Below are 17,727 nucleotides of genomic sequence, written 5' to 3'. Positions count from 1 at the left end.
GGTGTCGATGGAGTCGCGTGTCCATTTTTCTAACTCTCAGGTCGGCGTTCAATTTTTACCGCCAATTAGCGCCGGAGAGAGAGTCTTTTTTGTTTTTCCAAATCCAAATCCAAATTGTTCATGCGCCGAGACATTCTCGAAGAAAATTGTGATATATCAAATGATCACCATAATCTTGGCATGCATGGCTTGTGTAAGCACTCTAAAGTATGCAAGAAAAGAACAACTAGAATATGTCAAGATCTGCTCCATCTCCCCCAGGGTTTATCGGAGGAGAATTGACTGAGTAGAAAACATGTCCGGCCGAAAGGGCTGTGGACGGTGGACACACAACGATCTGGAGCGGATCAAGATTCAAGCGGGCCAGCGCGGCCCGAGCGCCACTGAAACCGGGAGCATTCCGCGGGTTTAGCGTACCAGCCGAACCGATATTGCGAGGGTCTGCTGTTTGCCGACGCAGGCGAGTTGAGTCCTGGCATACGGGGTACTTAGGGACATAAATTGAACTGTTCTTATACGGAGGGCTAATTGCCTGATACGGGTGCCGCCGCTTTATGGGAGCAGCACGTGAGCGATCGGTACTCCGTAAGTGCTTCGGCAGCGCTCTGGGTCCACCCTGAGTGTTCTTCAAACATGCACTCCATGGCTTCTCAGGCGACTCCCAGAGAACTCAGTTTCCCTTCCGATTTATTCTATAATCCAGCACGTGATAGTATGAACAATAGCTTGGAAACTATATGCACACTAAATTCAAAGGCCTACAGCACTCTACCCACCACTCTATTAGCCCTTGTCATAATTAGAGACGAACAACCTAGCGTGAATATTCAATAATATATATAATATTCGCTCTTGTAAAGCACAACTCTGGGTAGAACTCTGAGGAAATGGATACAGTCAACTCTAGCCTAAGACTATATTTAGGTGTAGGCCCTCAGCCCTAAATATATAAACATGAATTCAGTATACGCTCCCCCATGTACGTTTACTTTGCTGTCTTATTTTTATTACCATATTAGAAATAACCTTCTTTAACATTATTGGGTTTACTATCTCTTTGCTCTGTTATCGTCTTTATGTAACATATGGAAACGCTCGAACTTATAAAAGGCTGCCTGGCCGAGAGAGAAAAATCAAAGGGGAGATGTATGGTGAACTGCGTGAATCAAGGAGGTATGGCCCGGTTACTCATTGAGAAAAGGACTGACAAGGATGGTCTCCACAAACGAAGATACCAGATTATCTCTCAATACCAAACTACGGTAGGTTCACGCACCCGCGGCCACCTGGTAAATACTAGTCTAAAGCATGGCATAGAGCCCTCTTGCGAGCACAAGATTATATAAGATAATAAGATAACTATGTGTGTTACAATCGTGGTGAGCCAAACAGAGATAGTGTACAGTATATAGTGCCTACAAGCTTTTATTAGGTAAATTTATAGCTGGTTAGCAAATGTTGAACAAACAACGCATGGCTTAATCTTCCAATAGTGATTGAGGGGTAAAATCCCCAGATGTGGGGTTGTGGGCATCACGTGGCTACCAACCAACCATACTCCGGGAAGTACACCTCGAAACAATCTACTGTACACTTGGGCTTGGGGTAGAGACACCATGCCCCGAACAGAATCAAGGAAGGCATGTCTGAACTGTCGCCAGCGGCATCTCAAGTGTGACCGAGAGCAGCCATCTTGCCGTCGATGCAGAGATTCAAAAGTGGCTTGCAAACAATCGGCGGTGCATTCATTTCGGAATACTGTCCTTGATGGAGACTTCAATCGATCTGAACAACGAGTCGACACACTACCGGGTCAGGATACAGAGCCAAGTGACCAAATACAGACACGGTTTGTCGACCAGACACGTTCCGTGATCGAAGCCCACAGAAGACGAAACTGGGCGGTGGACACTGAGTCAGAGCCAGGACAGCCCTGGGTAAGTGTACCAAAGGCTTTACAACCTCAACAAGGCAACACTAAGTATGTTAGGATGCCCCGGCTAAGCCGCAGCCACCAGAGCTGTCACCTTCTGCTACATTCTTCTTTAATCACCCCCCGTCGATCATTGGTCTGCCGTTGGCGGCAGATGTGCGTCATGTCGGTCCTCCTTCCATTGGTGGCAGCCCTAGTCCCTTGGACCCATTTCTGTCAACGTCCCCATACCTGAGGGGTAGTTCAGGTAGCACTCACGGTGGTGCTGGCAACCTAAGCAGTCTATATTTAGGTCCTTCAATGGAACGGTTTCATCCACCGCAGTCAACTAGTGCTGCTACACCGACTGAACCAGTGCCTGTCATTACGCATCCCAGAGAAGCATACCTCCTCAAAGTCTTCACACAAACATGGGGACCAATATTCGACTGTGTCGATCCTGATTTAACTTTCACGAAATCCATCCTTCATATAGCGATTCACTCTTTCACGCCGCTATATTGGGCCGTGCTGGCGACTTCGGCCCTGCAATTATCGCGGGTATCAAATTATCCAGTTTCTGCGGCCAGGTACTATCGTGAACGATGTTCAAATTCTATAATGCCGATTTTACTCCAATCAGCTCAGCCTGAGGCTAATGAGGAAACGCTCTTCGCCACATATGTTCTCCTTCGAAACTACGAGCACATGACTGGTTAGTGTGTTCTTGAACGTGAGACTGAGGATGGTATTAATTTTGCATTTTCTAGAAAATCTTATGGAGAAAGACAGCGCCAGCTTGTTTACTGCGTCCCTGGCCATATCCGTGAACCCTCGGGATACGGTGACTGACAAGATGAACCTAGGCCGCGCTGCATTTTGGGTCCATCTTCGCCAGGATATTCATGTTGCGCTCCTCCTGCAAGTCCCCATAAACGTTGATTACCCACCCTGTCTTCAAAGAGACAAAATCTTACAAGATGTCGAAAATATGACTTCAGGAACGACTCTGCTCCCGGATGACGTCATCGACTGCGCATGGACTAACAAAGTTGCCCTGACTTTGGTTGACATTATCAATTATTGTTTTCAACGTCAGCCTCGCCATGTGGAATCATGGATCAATCTCCGTGGCCGGCTGGATCACTGGATCATTGGAAAACCAAGACGGTTTCATCCTTATTACGAAAGAGCAGCAGACCTGGCAAACGGACGCGTTTTTCCTGACATATGGATTTCGTGTGATTGCTACGTCCTGGCGTGGCTCTATTATCATACAGCGTCTGTCTTGCTGAAGACGTTCTTACCGTGTTCAGATGCTCTCGCTACCAGGGCCCAGCAAAGCAAGTCACCAATCCTCAATTCCATCGTGAACAGAGAGGAAGTCTTGATTCATGCCAGAGCCATATGTGGGATAGCAACCACCAACCCAAACGCCCAGGCTCTGATTGTTGTCTGTCACATGGTTACAGTTTCCGCAGTCTTTTTCACCACTGCTGATGAACGAAACGAAACAATCAGATTGATAAGGCTAGCCCATACGCTGACGGGCCATCCACTACGTGACATTGAGGAAAAGCTTCAGGATGCTTGGAATCAACAGAGAAACATATCGGATACAAGCCTGCAAACCTGATTATCTCAATCAATACGTCGTTTGTCGTATGTACTCAGACAGCATTAGAGGGCACTCTTATGTTCAAGGTGCTCCACTTGCTTGATGTCTTCGCCCATCTTCTCCTCATCATTCACGCCACGCGAAGCCGAAAGCCTGAAGGCATTCTCACGTATGATATCCTCCATGTCTCGGGGGCGATCTGAGCTCAACCCCAACCGATATCGAAGTTGATGAAGCTTGTTTGCTCCGTGGATACTGATTGGAACAGCAAAGACCATGTCCAGCTCCTCGAGACTCTTTCCCCGTGTCTCCGGGATGAAGAAATAGGCTAGAGTCGCGCCAACGAAGCACCAAGCGGAATACCAGCAAAATGCGCCAGTCGATGTCATTGCATTCAGCTGCGATGGCCATGCAAATGTTAGAGCAAAGCTAAATGTCCAGGTGGTTGCGGTTGAAAAGCTCATTCCCAATGTTCTCATATAGAGTGGGAATGCCTCGCTGGCATAAACAAACGGAACTACACCTTGGCCGGGGGCGTAGGTAGCCTCGTATAGGTAACTGAAAATCACATAAGTCTATTTCTTCACAATATGGAGATTCATATCAAGGCTTACATTCCGATGGCTACCATAACCAGTCGCGTTTTTGGGTCACTCGCAAGGAACGAGAGACCTGTCCATAGGGTACAGGCGCCCATTGATACCAGCGACCAAATCAATAATGGCCGTCTGCCCCAGATGTCAATGTATTTGATTGCCGGTAAAGCACCAATGAAAAGCAAAGCACCGGCACCGATGGACGCATAAATAGCGGTGACGGCCGTGGCACCCGTATCGACAAAGACTTGGCCCGTATAATATGTCATCCTGTGGGGGATTAGAGTGTCAGTTCATGATCAATTATCTAGGCGAAGAGGATACGTACGCATTGATTCCACAGAAGTTTTGCATGAACATAATGAACCAGGATGCTAGTGCAGCATAGCGGACCCGAGGATGCTGGACAACATCACGGATATCGGAGAACAGGGTGCGTCCCGACCGCAAGTCTTCTTCAAGCTTCACCGACTGCACTATATAGTACAGGTCTCGGGAAGCCTGGAGCCTTGTGGCCCGCAACCGCAATAAAGATCGGAACGCAGCTGCGTATCGCTGCCGTGACACAAGATACCTTGGTGACTCGGGGCCAAAGTAAACAGTGGCAATAACGAAGATCGGCGCAACTAATTGACTCCCGATCATGAGTCGCCAATTCAGAGGATAGTGCACATGGACGACTAATCCATCCGGGGGTCAGCAAAGTGGCACAAAGGCAATGCTTTTTGTTTTGTCGCTAACTTACACGCTGCACTAATGATGTACCCCATCATAATACCGAAGGAAACAAAGACTTGCCACATCATGACCAGTCCCCCCCTAATAGATGCGGGTGCACACTCGGCTGTATAGACAGCAACCGTTGCAGAGTTCGCACCAATGCCTGTAAACCTTGAGCTACAAAGTCCTGTCCGGTTAATCGAAAATCACTTACAAACGCCTAATAACAATCTTGACCCAAGGAAGGACTGCCAGGAGGTGGAAACTGCCTGCCATGTAGATGCTCCGATGGAAACAAGAGACCAGAGAAAAACTGTGCCTCGACGCCCAAGGAAATGGTTCGATGGAATGGCTAACCAACAGCCCACAGTAGCACACATCAGATACGGGCTCGCATTGATGAGTCCAGTCAAAAGGGCATTATCTTCGAGGCCAAAGTACTTTAGAAAGTAGAGCTGGGCGCCGCTAATCACGGTTTCATCCATCCCCTGGACCGTTGCTGCCAGGGCATTCACAATGCTCACCCACCAAATCGCAAAGGGCTGTTTGAACCTGTTCACTGCCTCGGAGAGAAGGCTCTGCGCCAAACAAAATGAGCATGGGAGATTTTGATCCGCTGAGTCTGGGATCGCGCACCTTCTTTTCGTCTTCCGAGGCGTCGGACGTGTAGAATTGGACCGGATCATGCGCAAGCTAGGCGCCTCTCTTGAAGGTCTCCCTGTCATCATGAAGACCTGCATTCACAACAAGCTCTGTGACACGTCGGGTGATCTCTTCCCTCGGGACATTATCATCCAGTCGTTCGGCTGCCTCTGGGATGAATTCGTGATTTTGATCGCTCCCTCGGACCCTAGGAGCACAGGAATTTCGGTTGGTAGTGAAATCAGGCATAATTGATCATCCAATGATGGTATCTTATGTGAAGAGCAAGGTACAGAAAAATAGGACTTCCCCGGATTCTCCAATGAGTAGTATATATACCCCACAAAAGCCGGTTCGCCTCATAAGAGTGACCCCCAACCGTCTGGGGTACAGCGGGTTGGGGGTGCTTCAAGCCGACGCACGGTATAGCAGATGGATAGACTCATGCTGTTTTTACCTAATTCGGACTGATAGTCGGAAGTCTAAGCCAAGTTTCGAATATGGTTTCCGAAGCGTGCGAGCTATGCCTATTCCGTCCGCGTCGGGAACCATATTCTCCAAACAGGCAAGCCTGTGCGCCAATAGGAGACACAGAAGCTATACTAGAAAGGGTATCTTCTCGACCATGTTTTCCTATTTCAGCCACATTGCTTTTATAGTTCAATTGGGGCGAGCTTCCTATCCACGTGTCGCCCAGTGATCAAAGATATCAAAGATGGATCACAACATCATGCGTCGGATGAAATTACCGTATGAAAGGAAAAGTGTAGGAACAGGCCTCCATGCGACTGGGCACCATATGGTGGACTCCAGGCATGTATCGCATGATAAATAGGGCCGACCAATTCGTACGTCCCCCTGCCAAAGAATACGTTCCAGCTCAATTGAACTCCTTTTCCCTCAGAAGGCTGTTCATCAACAATGATGCTCTTCTCTTCCTCTCATGCGTATTGTCTTTTGGGTATCTTTGTTCTCTCTTTGCTTCTCAGACCTGTTCTGGTCTATAGCAGGGATCCACTAGGTCTCCGAAAATACCCTGCACCTAGCTGGTTGGCAGCTCTAACGCCGCTCTGGTTGGTCCGTGCTACATGGTCTCAGAATAGGTCTAGGATCATCCATAGAGAGTTTCAGCGACTTGGAGATGTGATACGTGTTAGCCCCGACCACATCATTTTCAACGATCCGGCTGCGGTGAAAGATATCTACGGTGTCCTGGCCAATTCCCAAGGTGTGCACAAGGATGCCTTTTACGACCGAGTAGCCAGTGACACTCATGATCTCGTACAACTACGCGACCGTGGGGAGCATTCCAGCCGTCGTAAAGCGATTGCGAATGCGTTCGCGGCCAAGACGGTGGTCAATATGGAATCGGTGATCAGATATCACTTCCACCAGCTCCTCAGAAGGATTGACCAGGAGATCGAAAAGGAGGTTACTGGAAAGGAGTCATTCTTGAACTTGCGGCTATGGTAGGTGATTCGGAGCCACTACTTCTACCTTGCCCTGGACCTGATCCCTCCTTCGGATTACCTTTGTCAATGAACCCACTGACACTATATAGGTTTAACTATTTCACGCTTGATGTCATCGGAGATATGGGATTTGGCCGCCCGATGGGGTTTCTTCAAAGCATGTCCGATAGGACAGAGGCAGAAACCCAGGACGGGAAAAGATATCTGGTGATGAATATGATCGACAGCCTTCACAAAGGGGTGCGGTACGGGTTATCTATGGGAAATGTGACCTCACATCGCCTCATCCATTTCCTGAAACGTGTTGTGGATCTCTTCCCACCTTTGGCAGTTCGCTTGGGAAGCACTGGTGGCAGCGACTTCGAAGACATCTGTATCCACAAGCTCCGCACACGCCTTCTTGAAGGAGCGCCAAACCGTGTGTCAGGGGATTTCATGAAATATATTTTGGAGGATAAGAAGCGATCGAGCGAGAGCAACTCCTTCTCGCACGAGCAGTTCCGCTCTCTTGTTGCGGACACAATGATGATGATGAATGCCGGCTCAGACACCACCGCGTCCGCACTTACCTCAACTACTTGGTATCTGCTCAGGCACCCACAAGCATTGACCAGACTACGTAAAGAGCTCTCCGACCATATAGGGCGTATGGAGACAAGCGGACTCTCAGCGGACGAGTCTATTTTCGCCTATGACGTCGTAAAGGATCTTCCCTTCCTGCGCGCTTGTATTGACGAGTCTCTTCGCCTGAGATCACCATTAGCCTACCAGCTGCCGCGCCTCGTGTCTCGTCCCACCATCATTGCCGGACATAAAATCATGCCCGGTACTGTGGTCGCTGCTGCTCCGTACTCTATTCACCGCCACGCTTCTCTTTTCCGTGACCCGGACGAGTATTGCCCGGAGCGCTGGGTCGACTTTGACGAAGATTTTCCCAATCAGATAGAGGACCTGAAAAAGTATAACATCGTTTTCAGCCAGGGAAGTCGGGCCTGTATTGGACGGCACTTAGCAATCGTCGAGCTGCAAATGCTTATTCCCACGCTTGTGATGAGGTGAGTGTTCCCCAAAGTTGAAGCTCTTGTCTGTAGAGGTCATTAGGAAGGATTTTGATTTTCATGACCTTCCCCATTCTCATCAAATGCTAGGTACTGAAACTTCATCTAGGTATCATATGGAGCTCGAACAGAAGAGTAAGACGGAATTGAAGGTTTTTGAGAGATTTAACAGCAACCCTGGGCCAATGCTGGTGAGTCTTAGAAAGAGGACCACATCTGGGTAAGTATGTCGCTAGTATTTATGGCTGTCGAAATCTACCCGTTTCTTGGTCTTTCTTATAGGTTACTTCTACACACGCTATTTTGGGGGTCTCCAAATCGCTGTGGACATCGCCTTAGCGAATTAAGGGGTATTATAAAATGGACAGCCACTGCCGGGTCACCCAAAGGACGATGGTGTACTTGTGCACCAGCCTGGGCTGACAACCAATTGGGAGCGAGGCGGGAAAGTGGAGGTTGATAGTTGCGAGAAGCGACCTGTTGAGAAGGCGATCTCTATAAAGACAAATGAATAATAGTATGAGAGACCCAGGAGATGACCAACCAAAAGGAAAAGCTGCCATTAGTCTACGTAAAGACGAGCCTATCAGAAATTGTATATGGTTATATAACTCCGTCGGTTGGTTAGTTTCTGCTATGTGTATCTGACTAAGGTATAGGATATCAACAAAAAGCCGGAGTCAACTATTGCGCAATCCTCCGAAACCTTGAGTTTAAAGGATTGAGAATACGAAAAGCCCTCGCTTGGAATTTAGTCTGTTGTGCTTTGCATGTTCAATCTAGCAGTATGGCCTGGAGTACCAAGGGGCCTCCAGGGACTTGAAGGCCATGAGTCTAACGACTACCAGATAGAGTGGCCTGGGAAAGCTGATACCTGGTTACACACATTCACTGATTTTACTTGGCGATTGGAGAAGAAATCATGGCCATTAGAAAAAAGAAAACAGCCTCTGATCGCACAAAATTTACATTTATCAATATTGGCACGACACATTGGAGAATGCGCAAGCAATAATCTGGGTACACACAACGAAGGCTGTCGGTCCTATGTCGAACGTATCTTCTACCGGGCAACGTTCTCATCATTTTCCGAGAAAGCAACAACTTCCCATCGTTTGTCGTAAGGTTTAGTCTTGTCCACAAACCTGAGATCTGTAGAGGCTCGAATTCGGCCTGTTGGCGATCTGTTCTGAGCACCAGCATGGACGGTGTAAGGCGTATGGAAAATGACATTGCCTGCCTCATAATTTCCCTAGTTTCCTCGGGTCAGTAAGGGCGGCCGGATAACATAGTAGAAGCTTTACGTACCACAAGCCAAGCGCGTTTGTGTCCTTCCCCAAATCGAGCGGCATCTCTATTCAGCCAACCGCCCCTCATCATATTTTGGTTCAAAGCTGACACCTTCTCCATATCGGAGAGTCCTGAGTTCTTCTCTGAGAAGGCTTCTTCATACTGTACACCTATATCGTGAGACCGGTCAAGATAGATCAGCCCACCACCTTCCAGTTCCACATCGCCTAGGGGAACCCAGGCTGTCACGCTGGTTGGTGGGCCAGCCCGGAGGAAGATCTGGTCATAGTGAACCGGGGTGGTATCGCCACCCGGAACAGCGAGGCGTAGGAGGGAACGAGGGAGGCATTAGGATTGATTAAAGCCCGCGAGCTTGCCAACAAAGGGCTCTAATTGTCGGCTAATGTTTCTCTTAAAGTCAACGTACGGTTTCCACTGGTGTGCGTGATTGGCCTTTTCGACAAATGGACCATCGTTCGGAATGCCAGCCGCAACTCGCACCCCGCCGAGAAGGAATTGACGCCAGTCCGCGTCAGGGTTGAATATTCCATCTCGGCTATCAGTTCCATCCTTGAGCATGCCGCTACCCTCGTTGATCATGGCAAGATACTCTCCGCGAAATTTGTTGATCATGTTCGGGTCGAGAAGATTTTTCACCTAAGTTATGCCATAGGTGAAGAATGAGTTAGCAAACATCTTGGACCTTTTCCACATGTCTTGGGTGTTGATGCTACTGTGTTATTAGTGCAGGCACTGCTTGACCTACCCATAATACGCCATCCTCCCTGTATTTCCGTTGCATTTCCTCTATTGTTGCCTCGGCTGAGTAAGGAGTCAGGCGTCGGACATCCTGTAGTTCCCCGTTGTTACCGTAAATCATGGTGCTAAGATTCGTGGGGCCTTTGTCGGAAGTTTGGCCGGGCCCCATACTGATGTCTGGATGTCTTGTCATGTCGTATAGAACCAACCTGGTAAACAGCAAAGAGGGTGGGGGGAAGCAAGTGAACTACCACGACGTCAAAGTCCTCGTCACAATACCCAGTTGTTTTCCTCCTATTTATATCCAAAGACAGGAGACTTTGTGAGGGATCTTATTTTAACCCGGAGCCACAGAGCAACCTTTATTAGGAAGTATTATAGCGAGCCCCGGCGTGAAAATAACCGTAAATTACGACGTTCCCCGATTGGGTAAATTATTTCGGGGCAGCCAGTAGTAAATTTACCACAACGGGACATCCGGGCTATGGCCCAAGATATCGAAACGCTGATTATTGCCCTATGTAGATAAGTAGATCAGACCATCAATGAAATGCGTTGGTATATCTGCACCTTTCATATACCTGCGAACGGTATAGATTGAATTGACCGCCCTCTTCCTTCATCATAACTTCCCTGATTTTCAAGGTAATCGACCCACATGTTCTGGTCCAAGAACAAGTTGGACCACGGCCCTCCCAGATCTAGCGTTGGTAAGTCAGCTGCTAGAACATCTCCGCCCTGTGGCCACCGGACCATAGATTCGGGGATATCAGGAATATCGGGCTGTTCATGGTGGTTGGATGTGATGCGACGAAATTCGCTCAGGATCTCGATGTAGCGCTGTCCGATCTGATCGCCTTCCACCCCAACCGTAAATTGGGATCTCGCTTCCTCGGCGACCTTCCAGACACGACCAGCATGGGGCCAGAGACGATAGTACATGTAGAGCGTTCCGATGGCAGTAAATTGAGCATAATTGACCATCCAGAATGCTTTTGAAAATAAACCGTGTTCCTGAAGAGATTGGCACTCGGAGACAATCATGTTTGCTGCTGCGATGGATTCATCATGGCAGCGTTTGACCCACTTTCCAAACTCTGCTTGCTTTACGGAATCCACCATTTCTATGGAGTGCAACATGAACGGACGATATAGGAGAATGTTTGCGTATGCATAGGTCAGTTTCAACGTAGACACCTGCCTGTGTAATGTGACGGACAGAGCAGATGTTGGCAGCAAGGCAAAGTTAAGATACTTCGGAAGAGTCGACTGCCACGTAGAAAGCGCTGCTTCAAAGGTGATGGCCATGTCATAAAAATAGGACAGCGTTTGCCGCTTGGCCGTCAAGGAGTAGAACTGTCGAAGAATTTTCCCCAGAATGTGAGCCAGCCGGGCGTAGTGCACAGGCGCCGCAGCTGAACACAAAGTGTTCGGTTGCGCAGGACGACAGGCGGAGACGGATATATCCTCATCATTGGAAAGGACACACTCCTCTTGGTCGACATCATCATCATGTATTGCACAGGGCCGACCGAAGATACTGCTGAGTATTCGATCGTTAATATAAATGACCCAAAAAGTCCGCTTCCGGAACTCATGGACGATGCAATTATGCGGGACTTTCCTTGCCCGATAGTGAAGGCCGAGCGCCTGAGCATGGCGCACGACCGTCCCAAACAATGACCAAGCCTCATGCATCCTGGAATGGTTCAGCAGATAGTGAACTGCAAGGAGGCGGGCTTGGACAGAGGTGAGGGTAATCCGACTGGGTAACGTCGCAAGCTGTTGGTCGGCCATCTCGTAGAATTGCACGCTATAAAAAGGTCAGGTCAGAGCCATCGATGGATTGAGAATTTATATAGAGAATGACCGAACCTAGCTGAGTAGCCGCACCAGACGCTGTCATATCTAGAGTAATGCGATCCCAATGCCATGATCATATAGATTAAAACTAGGCTGTCAGGCTGCAGGCCCTCACCAGAACCCACAGAGTACATCAATTTGTACGTCAGCCTAAAGGTGGGCTCGTGAACAAATCGAGACGTGCTTAGCCCAAAGTCGAAGTAATTTTTGACTAATTCATCAGCTACCGCTTTGGGTGGTAGCACTCGAGGTAGCGCTCTCGAGCTGGAAAGAGGATAGTCACAGAAGTCAATAGACATAGACGGCAGGCTTGTCAACTTCTGTTTTGCAATATTCAAGAAGGCAAACACCGAGGAGGTCCAGTGGACATGTCCATACTGGTCTTGCTGCAAGGGAGCATCGGACGTGTCTGTACTTGCGACAACGTCATCGCCACCATCACCAGCAGCCACATTGGGCTCGGCGCCAAGGGGATCTATCGCAAAGTCTGGAGATATGCATGGTACGCGGGGGCTGGATCCTGTACACTCGCCTTCAATAATTTATGCCGGAAGAGCTGTCATGGAAGACGAGCCTGGCCTCTGTCTCTCATTGGCGACAGTAGACGTAGAGCTAGTTGGCCACATCGGAGACATATATGTACATGTCTGTTGGCGGTGTACGCATCTGTAACACGGTTTGTGTCCAGAGCACCGAGTCTTCTTCCTACCTTAACGTAAGTATAAGCCAAAGAAGGGTATGGTGGATTTAGATGGTGGGGTGGGGGGTCGTGGGTGTACACTCTGCACTGGTGGCATGCATTTTTGATCTTCGAGGCAGATCTATGAGGGCTTGAGAGGTCAGCCTTAGCTGTATTACCAACTTGCCGCCTTCTGCCTCTTCGAAGTGGTCGGTCAAGACCAAGATAGGGTACAACCGTTAGAGGAGAGCTTTGTTCCATTTCTAAGAGATTGTGGTAGTGGTAGTGGTAGTAGTCATGGAAGTGTGGTGGCCAGTAAGATCGACATGTAGAATAAATCACAAGGTGGTTGAGGCCGCAAAAGAGATGCTTACTAACTAGTTAGCTGAACTCAGCCGTGAAATCCCCACCTTTTTATTATCAAGTCTCATCAACGGGTCAAATCTTCACCTGTATAGTATAAAATTCCATTCTTTCAAAGAAGTAGTAGGGCCATAGATCACTATTGCTTTCTTAAGTACTAAGGTAAAGTTACAATTGAAAGCTACTAGAAATTTTGGAGCACCTTAAAGCACTCTCCACGAGTTGCTTGCTGGCTTTGAACCATGACCAGATTCAAAAAGAGAGAAAAAGAAACTTGGTCGAGAAGACTCACTTTATCATTGCCAATCCTCTAGAAGAGAAGATCAATCGGAGGGAACACAGATTTATTTGATAGATTTATCCTAAACGTCCACTGATTAGTTGAGACTGACTAGACTGGGAGTAGTCCAGCCTTGATTATGCAGAAGATAATGTGGCTTTTTACTCTTCTCTTATCTTCACTTCATATTGGTGTATGGGCTAGAGGTCTATATAACCTCGACACTAGCTATCTATAAGATTATACTATTTCACAAGCCTATCCCTGATAACATGGCAAATCGACTCCCCCTATTTTAACAACTAGAGTTGATTTGATCTACTTGAACTTCGTCCCAGTTATAACGAACTAATCTAATGACTAGTCACGTCGTCATGGGGGTATTAATAACTGAACTATAATCGATGGATATGCGACATTCATACATCGTAAAGCAAACTAAATCAATTCCTAACTATCATTGTAGTACATGGCAGCCTCAAAATATGCCGTCATCAGGCGTCTTTCAACAACTGTTGGAACCATCCAACCACCGCATTCTTCCCTCTCTCCATCGCCGCTCGCTCACCCGGCTTATTCTCATCGCCACGCACAAAGCACGCATGCACGACACCTGGAAAATGCTGATAATCAAACGTCACACCTTGCCGCTGCAGGGTCTCAAAAGTATGTAACTTCAGCTCCAGCGCATACGCCTGATCAATCTCCGGCGCAAGCACCTGCACGGGAACGGCCACTTCATCGATATCCTTTTTTGTGAGCAGGGACGGATGGCCGACGGCGATACAATCGACCAACGGCGAAGATGCGTGTTCCTTGGCGCCTAGGCGAAACGATGCCCATCCGCCGTAACAATATCCTACCGCACCAACTTTCTTATAACCCAGTTCCTGCTTTAGAGCACGTGCACAGTCGAAGATCTCCGGCTCACGCTGTTCCCGACCATTGCGCGTGATGAACCCCGGGAGATCGATCTGGTCGAATTTCTCGGCGGCAACAAGACCGAAATCTAGGATCTCCCCGCCGAAGAAGTCTGGTACGAAGACTGTTGCGCCAACTTCGCGGGCATAGTGGTCTGCAAGGAGGCGGACGTTGGGGAATGTCCAGCCAAAGAGGTCAGCGATGAACAGAATCGCCACGTCTGCGTTGTCGCCGGTGATGTACACATCATTGTTGGAGAGTTTGCCGGTGCGTCCGGTGGGTGTGCCTTGCCATGAGAAGCCTTGGATGCAGCACTTTGAGAATGACATGATGGTTCAGGCGTTTTGCAGACTAGCGGATTCGTAGTTTACTTGGGTTGGCCTGGCTTTCTGACCTTTATGGGGATATTTTAATCTTACGTCCACAGCGTCAGATTTATAGGACAGTCAGGAAGTAAGCTTACGTCCGCCGAAACGGTTCAAGGTGGCACGCTATCTTCCATCCAATGACGATAGCATCTCTCTTTCTTAGTAATTAAACGCGTTGATCCCGAAGGGCTGACAAATGCGTACTGCACATATATGAGGAGATCTCGGATATATCGCCTGCAACGGCGGAATTAATTCAATCGTATCAGTCCTTCCGACCTCGACCCATCACCACCCCAGAGAGTCTGCCCGCCGTGTGGAAGATGATACAGATGTCTGCTGATCACACCCAGCCATGACAAACACCCCGGAAGAAGAGACAGCGACGTCAATACCCAACCAGGAAAGATCAGGTAAGCGGAGGAAGGTTCGCAAAGGGACGCGATCTTGCTGGGAATGTAAGCGGCGGAAGATCAAGTGTACATTTGCATCGACCGAAGATGTCACCTGCATTGGCTGTGAGCGCCGACGTGCACCCTGTGTGGGTCAGGATCTGCCGGAATATTTGTCTCCGGCAAGGAAAGGCAACCGGAATCTCGTTGAGCGCATCGCAAGAGTTGAAAAGTTGATGCAGGACTTCATTGCCAGCAAAGATGTTGGTGCGACGGGCCACTCCACGAAGGAGGCACGGACAGACCGGCGTTCAAACTCGGATGCCATAGAACCTCGCTCAAGGGACTCGGTGCCTTCACCAATTCGAGCTCCTCTCACTTCGGTGGAGGTATGCGAACCACTTACTCGTAATTATGTTGAATACCTTTCCCTAATAATTGCCTAGTGTCTTCAGAGATCCGTTCCAAGCTCACCACCACTTATACTGGACGCGCAATCTGTATCAGGTCAAACCCATATTGAAAGATGCCTGGATCACTTACTTGAAGCCTTTCCAGGTGAAGAGGATGCTAAGATACTCCTCAGAGAGAGCTCCAAACTCTCACTTTACATCGATTCCATCAACCATCAGCCACATAGCAAGCTAACATACGAGACGCTCTCGAGACCATACTCTATAGCTGGGCTTCCTCGCCTTGACACCCACCCGGTCATCTTGGCCAAGCAAATGCTGCTGTTCGCAATCACTCTACAGAGCCCGTCTGGGGAAAAGATTATCGGCCTTTCTGAGCCACCAGGCGTGCTCATGCGTTGTTTGATGACGGCTGCGACGACGTGGGTAACAGCCCAGGAAGACATGCACGGAACCGTCGAGAGTCTTATTTGCATTATGTTAGAAGGTACATACGAGGTAAACAGCGGCAATCTTCGACGGGCCTGGGTTGTTTATCGCAGGGCAATGACAGTCGCCCAGTTGATGGGTCTACATCGGTCTCCCATGCCACCACTGAAACGCATCGACCCAGGGCTGGATGCGGACCCAGAGTTCATGTGGTTCCGCATCGTATACATGGATCGTTATCTCAGCTTGCTGCTTGGCTTACCCCAGGGCACAACGGATAGGAGGATGGGCACGATGTCCGCTCTGCGGCACGAACCGCCCCTGGGAAAGTTCGAGCGATGTCTTACAATCATTGCATCTCGCATTTTGGAACGCAACGAACGAGCCTTTACCACGATTGAAATTGCGACAACAAAATCCATTGACGCCGAGCTATTAGGAGTGTCGAAGGGTATGCCCGCAAGCTTTTGGCGGCTGCCAGATTTTCAGAACCTCACACCAGGATCTCCAGATACCCTGTTGGAGACAGTACGCCTGAGCGCCCAGGTTTATTACTACGGACTTTTGATTCAGCTCCATCTACCGTATATGATACGAATCAGTGACGATACCAACTATGAGTACTCAAAAATTACTTGCGTTCATGCTAGCCGCGAGATCATGACGCGCTATATTGCTCACCGAAGCTTCAACCCCATGTCGTCCTGCTCGCGGCCCGTGGACTTCTTTACTCTCCTGGCGGCGATGACACTCCTGCTGGCGCATCTAGACAATGGTGATCACCGAGACGTAATCAGCCTCCTGGCCCACCAGCGCTTGAGCGACCGCGCCTTGCTCGATCAAGCATTGGAGAGAATGGACATAATCAGTAACATGAAACATGATATCATAGCCGAAAGAAGCGCCGAACTGATCCGACAATTGCTCCAGTTCGAGGCAGACACAGCGGAAGGCAACAGCTACATTACCAGAAGCTTAACAGATGATCATAATGACGATAACAGGGAGAGAGGCGAAGAGCTCCATTTGCATATCCCGCACTTCGGCGTGATTAAGATTGGGCGTGGACGCCCTATAACTCGAGAGCCATCAGTTGGGCATGTGACGGCTAGGTCGCATCGGACGCCGGGCGACTTCACACATAGAGAACCATCCGTCACTTTAAATAATGGAAACGCGCCCCTAGCTCATCCGTCGCCTACAACTAAGAATTCCCTTAGCAATATGCATGGTGTAACTCCAGGCTTCGCCCCTTCAGGCAGCCTGGCCGCATCGGAGCCGCCAAACGAGCAGTTATACACCCCCGGGTATGAGCAGCTCCTTTTGGACAACTCGGGCTTTAGTCAAGACGTAGTTAGTCAGCAGTCGCCGGTGGGACATCCTGCATTCGCGGCGGGAGGAGATGCTTGGACTTTACAAGGTGTCGACATGGCTTTCTTCGATCATCTGATGAGAGGAACATCCTGCTTGGATGCTGGCAGCTTGGAACAGTAATGCATTGAGACCACATATGTAGTGGAAATTTCCTGCATTTAGTTCTCCCTTGATGACAGAGTTGCTTAGATTGAATTCAATGAATCAATCAATCAAGATTCTATTAATCTGTTCGAGCCTAAATACTGAATATCTAGCTATACAGGTGTGTCAAAAAAGCCTAGAATCTAACTATAAAATACTGTATATCTACTTAAAAGGTTATTAAAAGTTTTTATTATAAATAAAATTATTTACTATCTAATAGTCTCTCTGAATCCTATCATCTAATTTATCAATTGTCTAATAAGAATGAAAAATACTGCGGAATTGGTACAGCCGAGATAGTCTCAAGTATGATATCAAAATTCTAGTCTATAGCCATCGTGTATTATCATGTCTAATAAAATTCGATGAAATGTCAAATCTACAAATCCCTTCTATATCATCTATTAGGCAAGGCTATTCAGTGCCAAGTT

General features: G+C 48.5%; 7 protein-coding genes across 7 annotated transcripts; 3 read left to right on the top strand and 4 right to left on the bottom strand.

Annotated features, from left to right (window-relative positions):
- Nucleotides 1–1,616: 1,616 nt before the first annotated feature.
- BDV38DRAFT_283949 (Zn(II)2Cys6 transcription factor domain-containing protein) lies at nt 1,617–3,548 on the top strand (the record flags this gene model as incomplete). The annotated part of the gene is made up of 3 exons (XM_032060155.1): nt 1,617–1,937; nt 1,991–2,627; nt 2,683–3,548. The coding sequence occupies 3 exons, from the start codon at nt 1,617–1,619 to the stop codon at nt 3,546–3,548; spliced, it is 1,824 nt and encodes a 607-aa protein (XP_031912525.1).
- Nucleotides 3,549–3,592: 44 nt separating this feature from the next.
- BDV38DRAFT_283948 (uncharacterized protein) lies at nt 3,593–5,737 on the bottom strand (the record flags this gene model as incomplete). Its single annotated transcript, XM_032060154.1, has 7 exons — nt 3,593–4,088; nt 4,145–4,396; nt 4,455–4,806; nt 4,872–5,009; nt 5,061–5,424; nt 5,483–5,539; nt 5,591–5,737. The coding sequence occupies 7 exons, from the start codon at nt 5,735–5,737 to the stop codon at nt 3,593–3,595; spliced, it is 1,806 nt and encodes a 601-aa protein (XP_031912524.1).
- Nucleotides 5,738–6,409: 672 nt separating this feature from the next.
- BDV38DRAFT_283947 (cytochrome P450) lies at nt 6,410–8,242 on the top strand (the record flags this gene model as incomplete). The annotated part of the gene is made up of 3 exons (XM_032060153.1): nt 6,410–6,957; nt 7,050–8,015; nt 8,128–8,242. The coding sequence occupies 3 exons, from the start codon at nt 6,410–6,412 to the stop codon at nt 8,240–8,242; spliced, it is 1,629 nt and encodes a 542-aa protein (XP_031912523.1).
- An 839-nt stretch (nt 8,243–9,081) lies between these two features.
- On the bottom strand, nt 9,082–10,188 carry BDV38DRAFT_272052 (uncharacterized protein; the record flags this gene model as incomplete). Its single annotated transcript, XM_032057420.1, has 4 exons — nt 9,082–9,270; nt 9,327–9,587; nt 9,690–9,965; nt 10,075–10,188. The coding sequence occupies 4 exons, from the start codon at nt 10,186–10,188 to the stop codon at nt 9,082–9,084; spliced, it is 840 nt and encodes a 279-aa protein (XP_031912522.1).
- Nucleotides 10,189–10,527: 339 nt separating this feature from the next.
- Nucleotides 10,528–12,870, bottom strand: BDV38DRAFT_293877 (Zn(II)2Cys6 transcription factor; the record flags this gene model as incomplete). The annotated part of the gene is made up of 6 exons (XM_032062366.1): nt 10,528–10,584; nt 10,821–11,607; nt 11,662–11,880; nt 11,943–12,443; nt 12,501–12,635; nt 12,710–12,870. 6 exons carry the CDS (start codon nt 12,868–12,870, stop codon nt 10,528–10,530), a joined length of 1,860 nt encoding a protein of 619 aa, XP_031912521.1.
- An 876-nt stretch (nt 12,871–13,746) lies between these two features.
- On the bottom strand, nt 13,747–14,531 carry BDV38DRAFT_293875 (dienelactone hydrolase family protein; the record flags this gene model as incomplete). Its single annotated transcript, XM_032062365.1, has 1 exon — nt 13,747–14,531. The coding sequence occupies exon 1, from the start codon at nt 14,500–14,502 to the stop codon at nt 13,747–13,749; it is 756 nt and encodes a 251-aa protein (XP_031912520.1). The 5' UTR covers nt 14,503–14,531.
- Nucleotides 14,532–14,896: 365 nt separating this feature from the next.
- BDV38DRAFT_283944 (uncharacterized protein) lies at nt 14,897–17,269 on the top strand (the record flags this gene model as incomplete). Its single annotated transcript, XM_032060152.1, has 2 exons — nt 14,897–15,322; nt 15,380–17,269. The coding sequence occupies 2 exons, from the start codon at nt 14,897–14,899 to the stop codon at nt 17,267–17,269; spliced, it is 2,316 nt and encodes a 771-aa protein (XP_031912519.1).
- Nucleotides 17,270–17,727: the final 458 nt, after the last annotated feature.

Source organism: Aspergillus pseudotamarii (assembly GCF_009193445.1).
Source record: "Aspergillus pseudotamarii strain CBS 117625 unplaced genomic scaffold BDV38scaffold_34, whole genome shotgun sequence".
Classification (NCBI taxonomy): Eukaryota; Fungi; Ascomycota; class Eurotiomycetes; order Eurotiales; family Aspergillaceae; genus Aspergillus; species Aspergillus pseudotamarii.
Note: the sequence above shows the minus strand (reverse complement) of the source record. Positions and strands in the feature narration are given on the sequence as shown.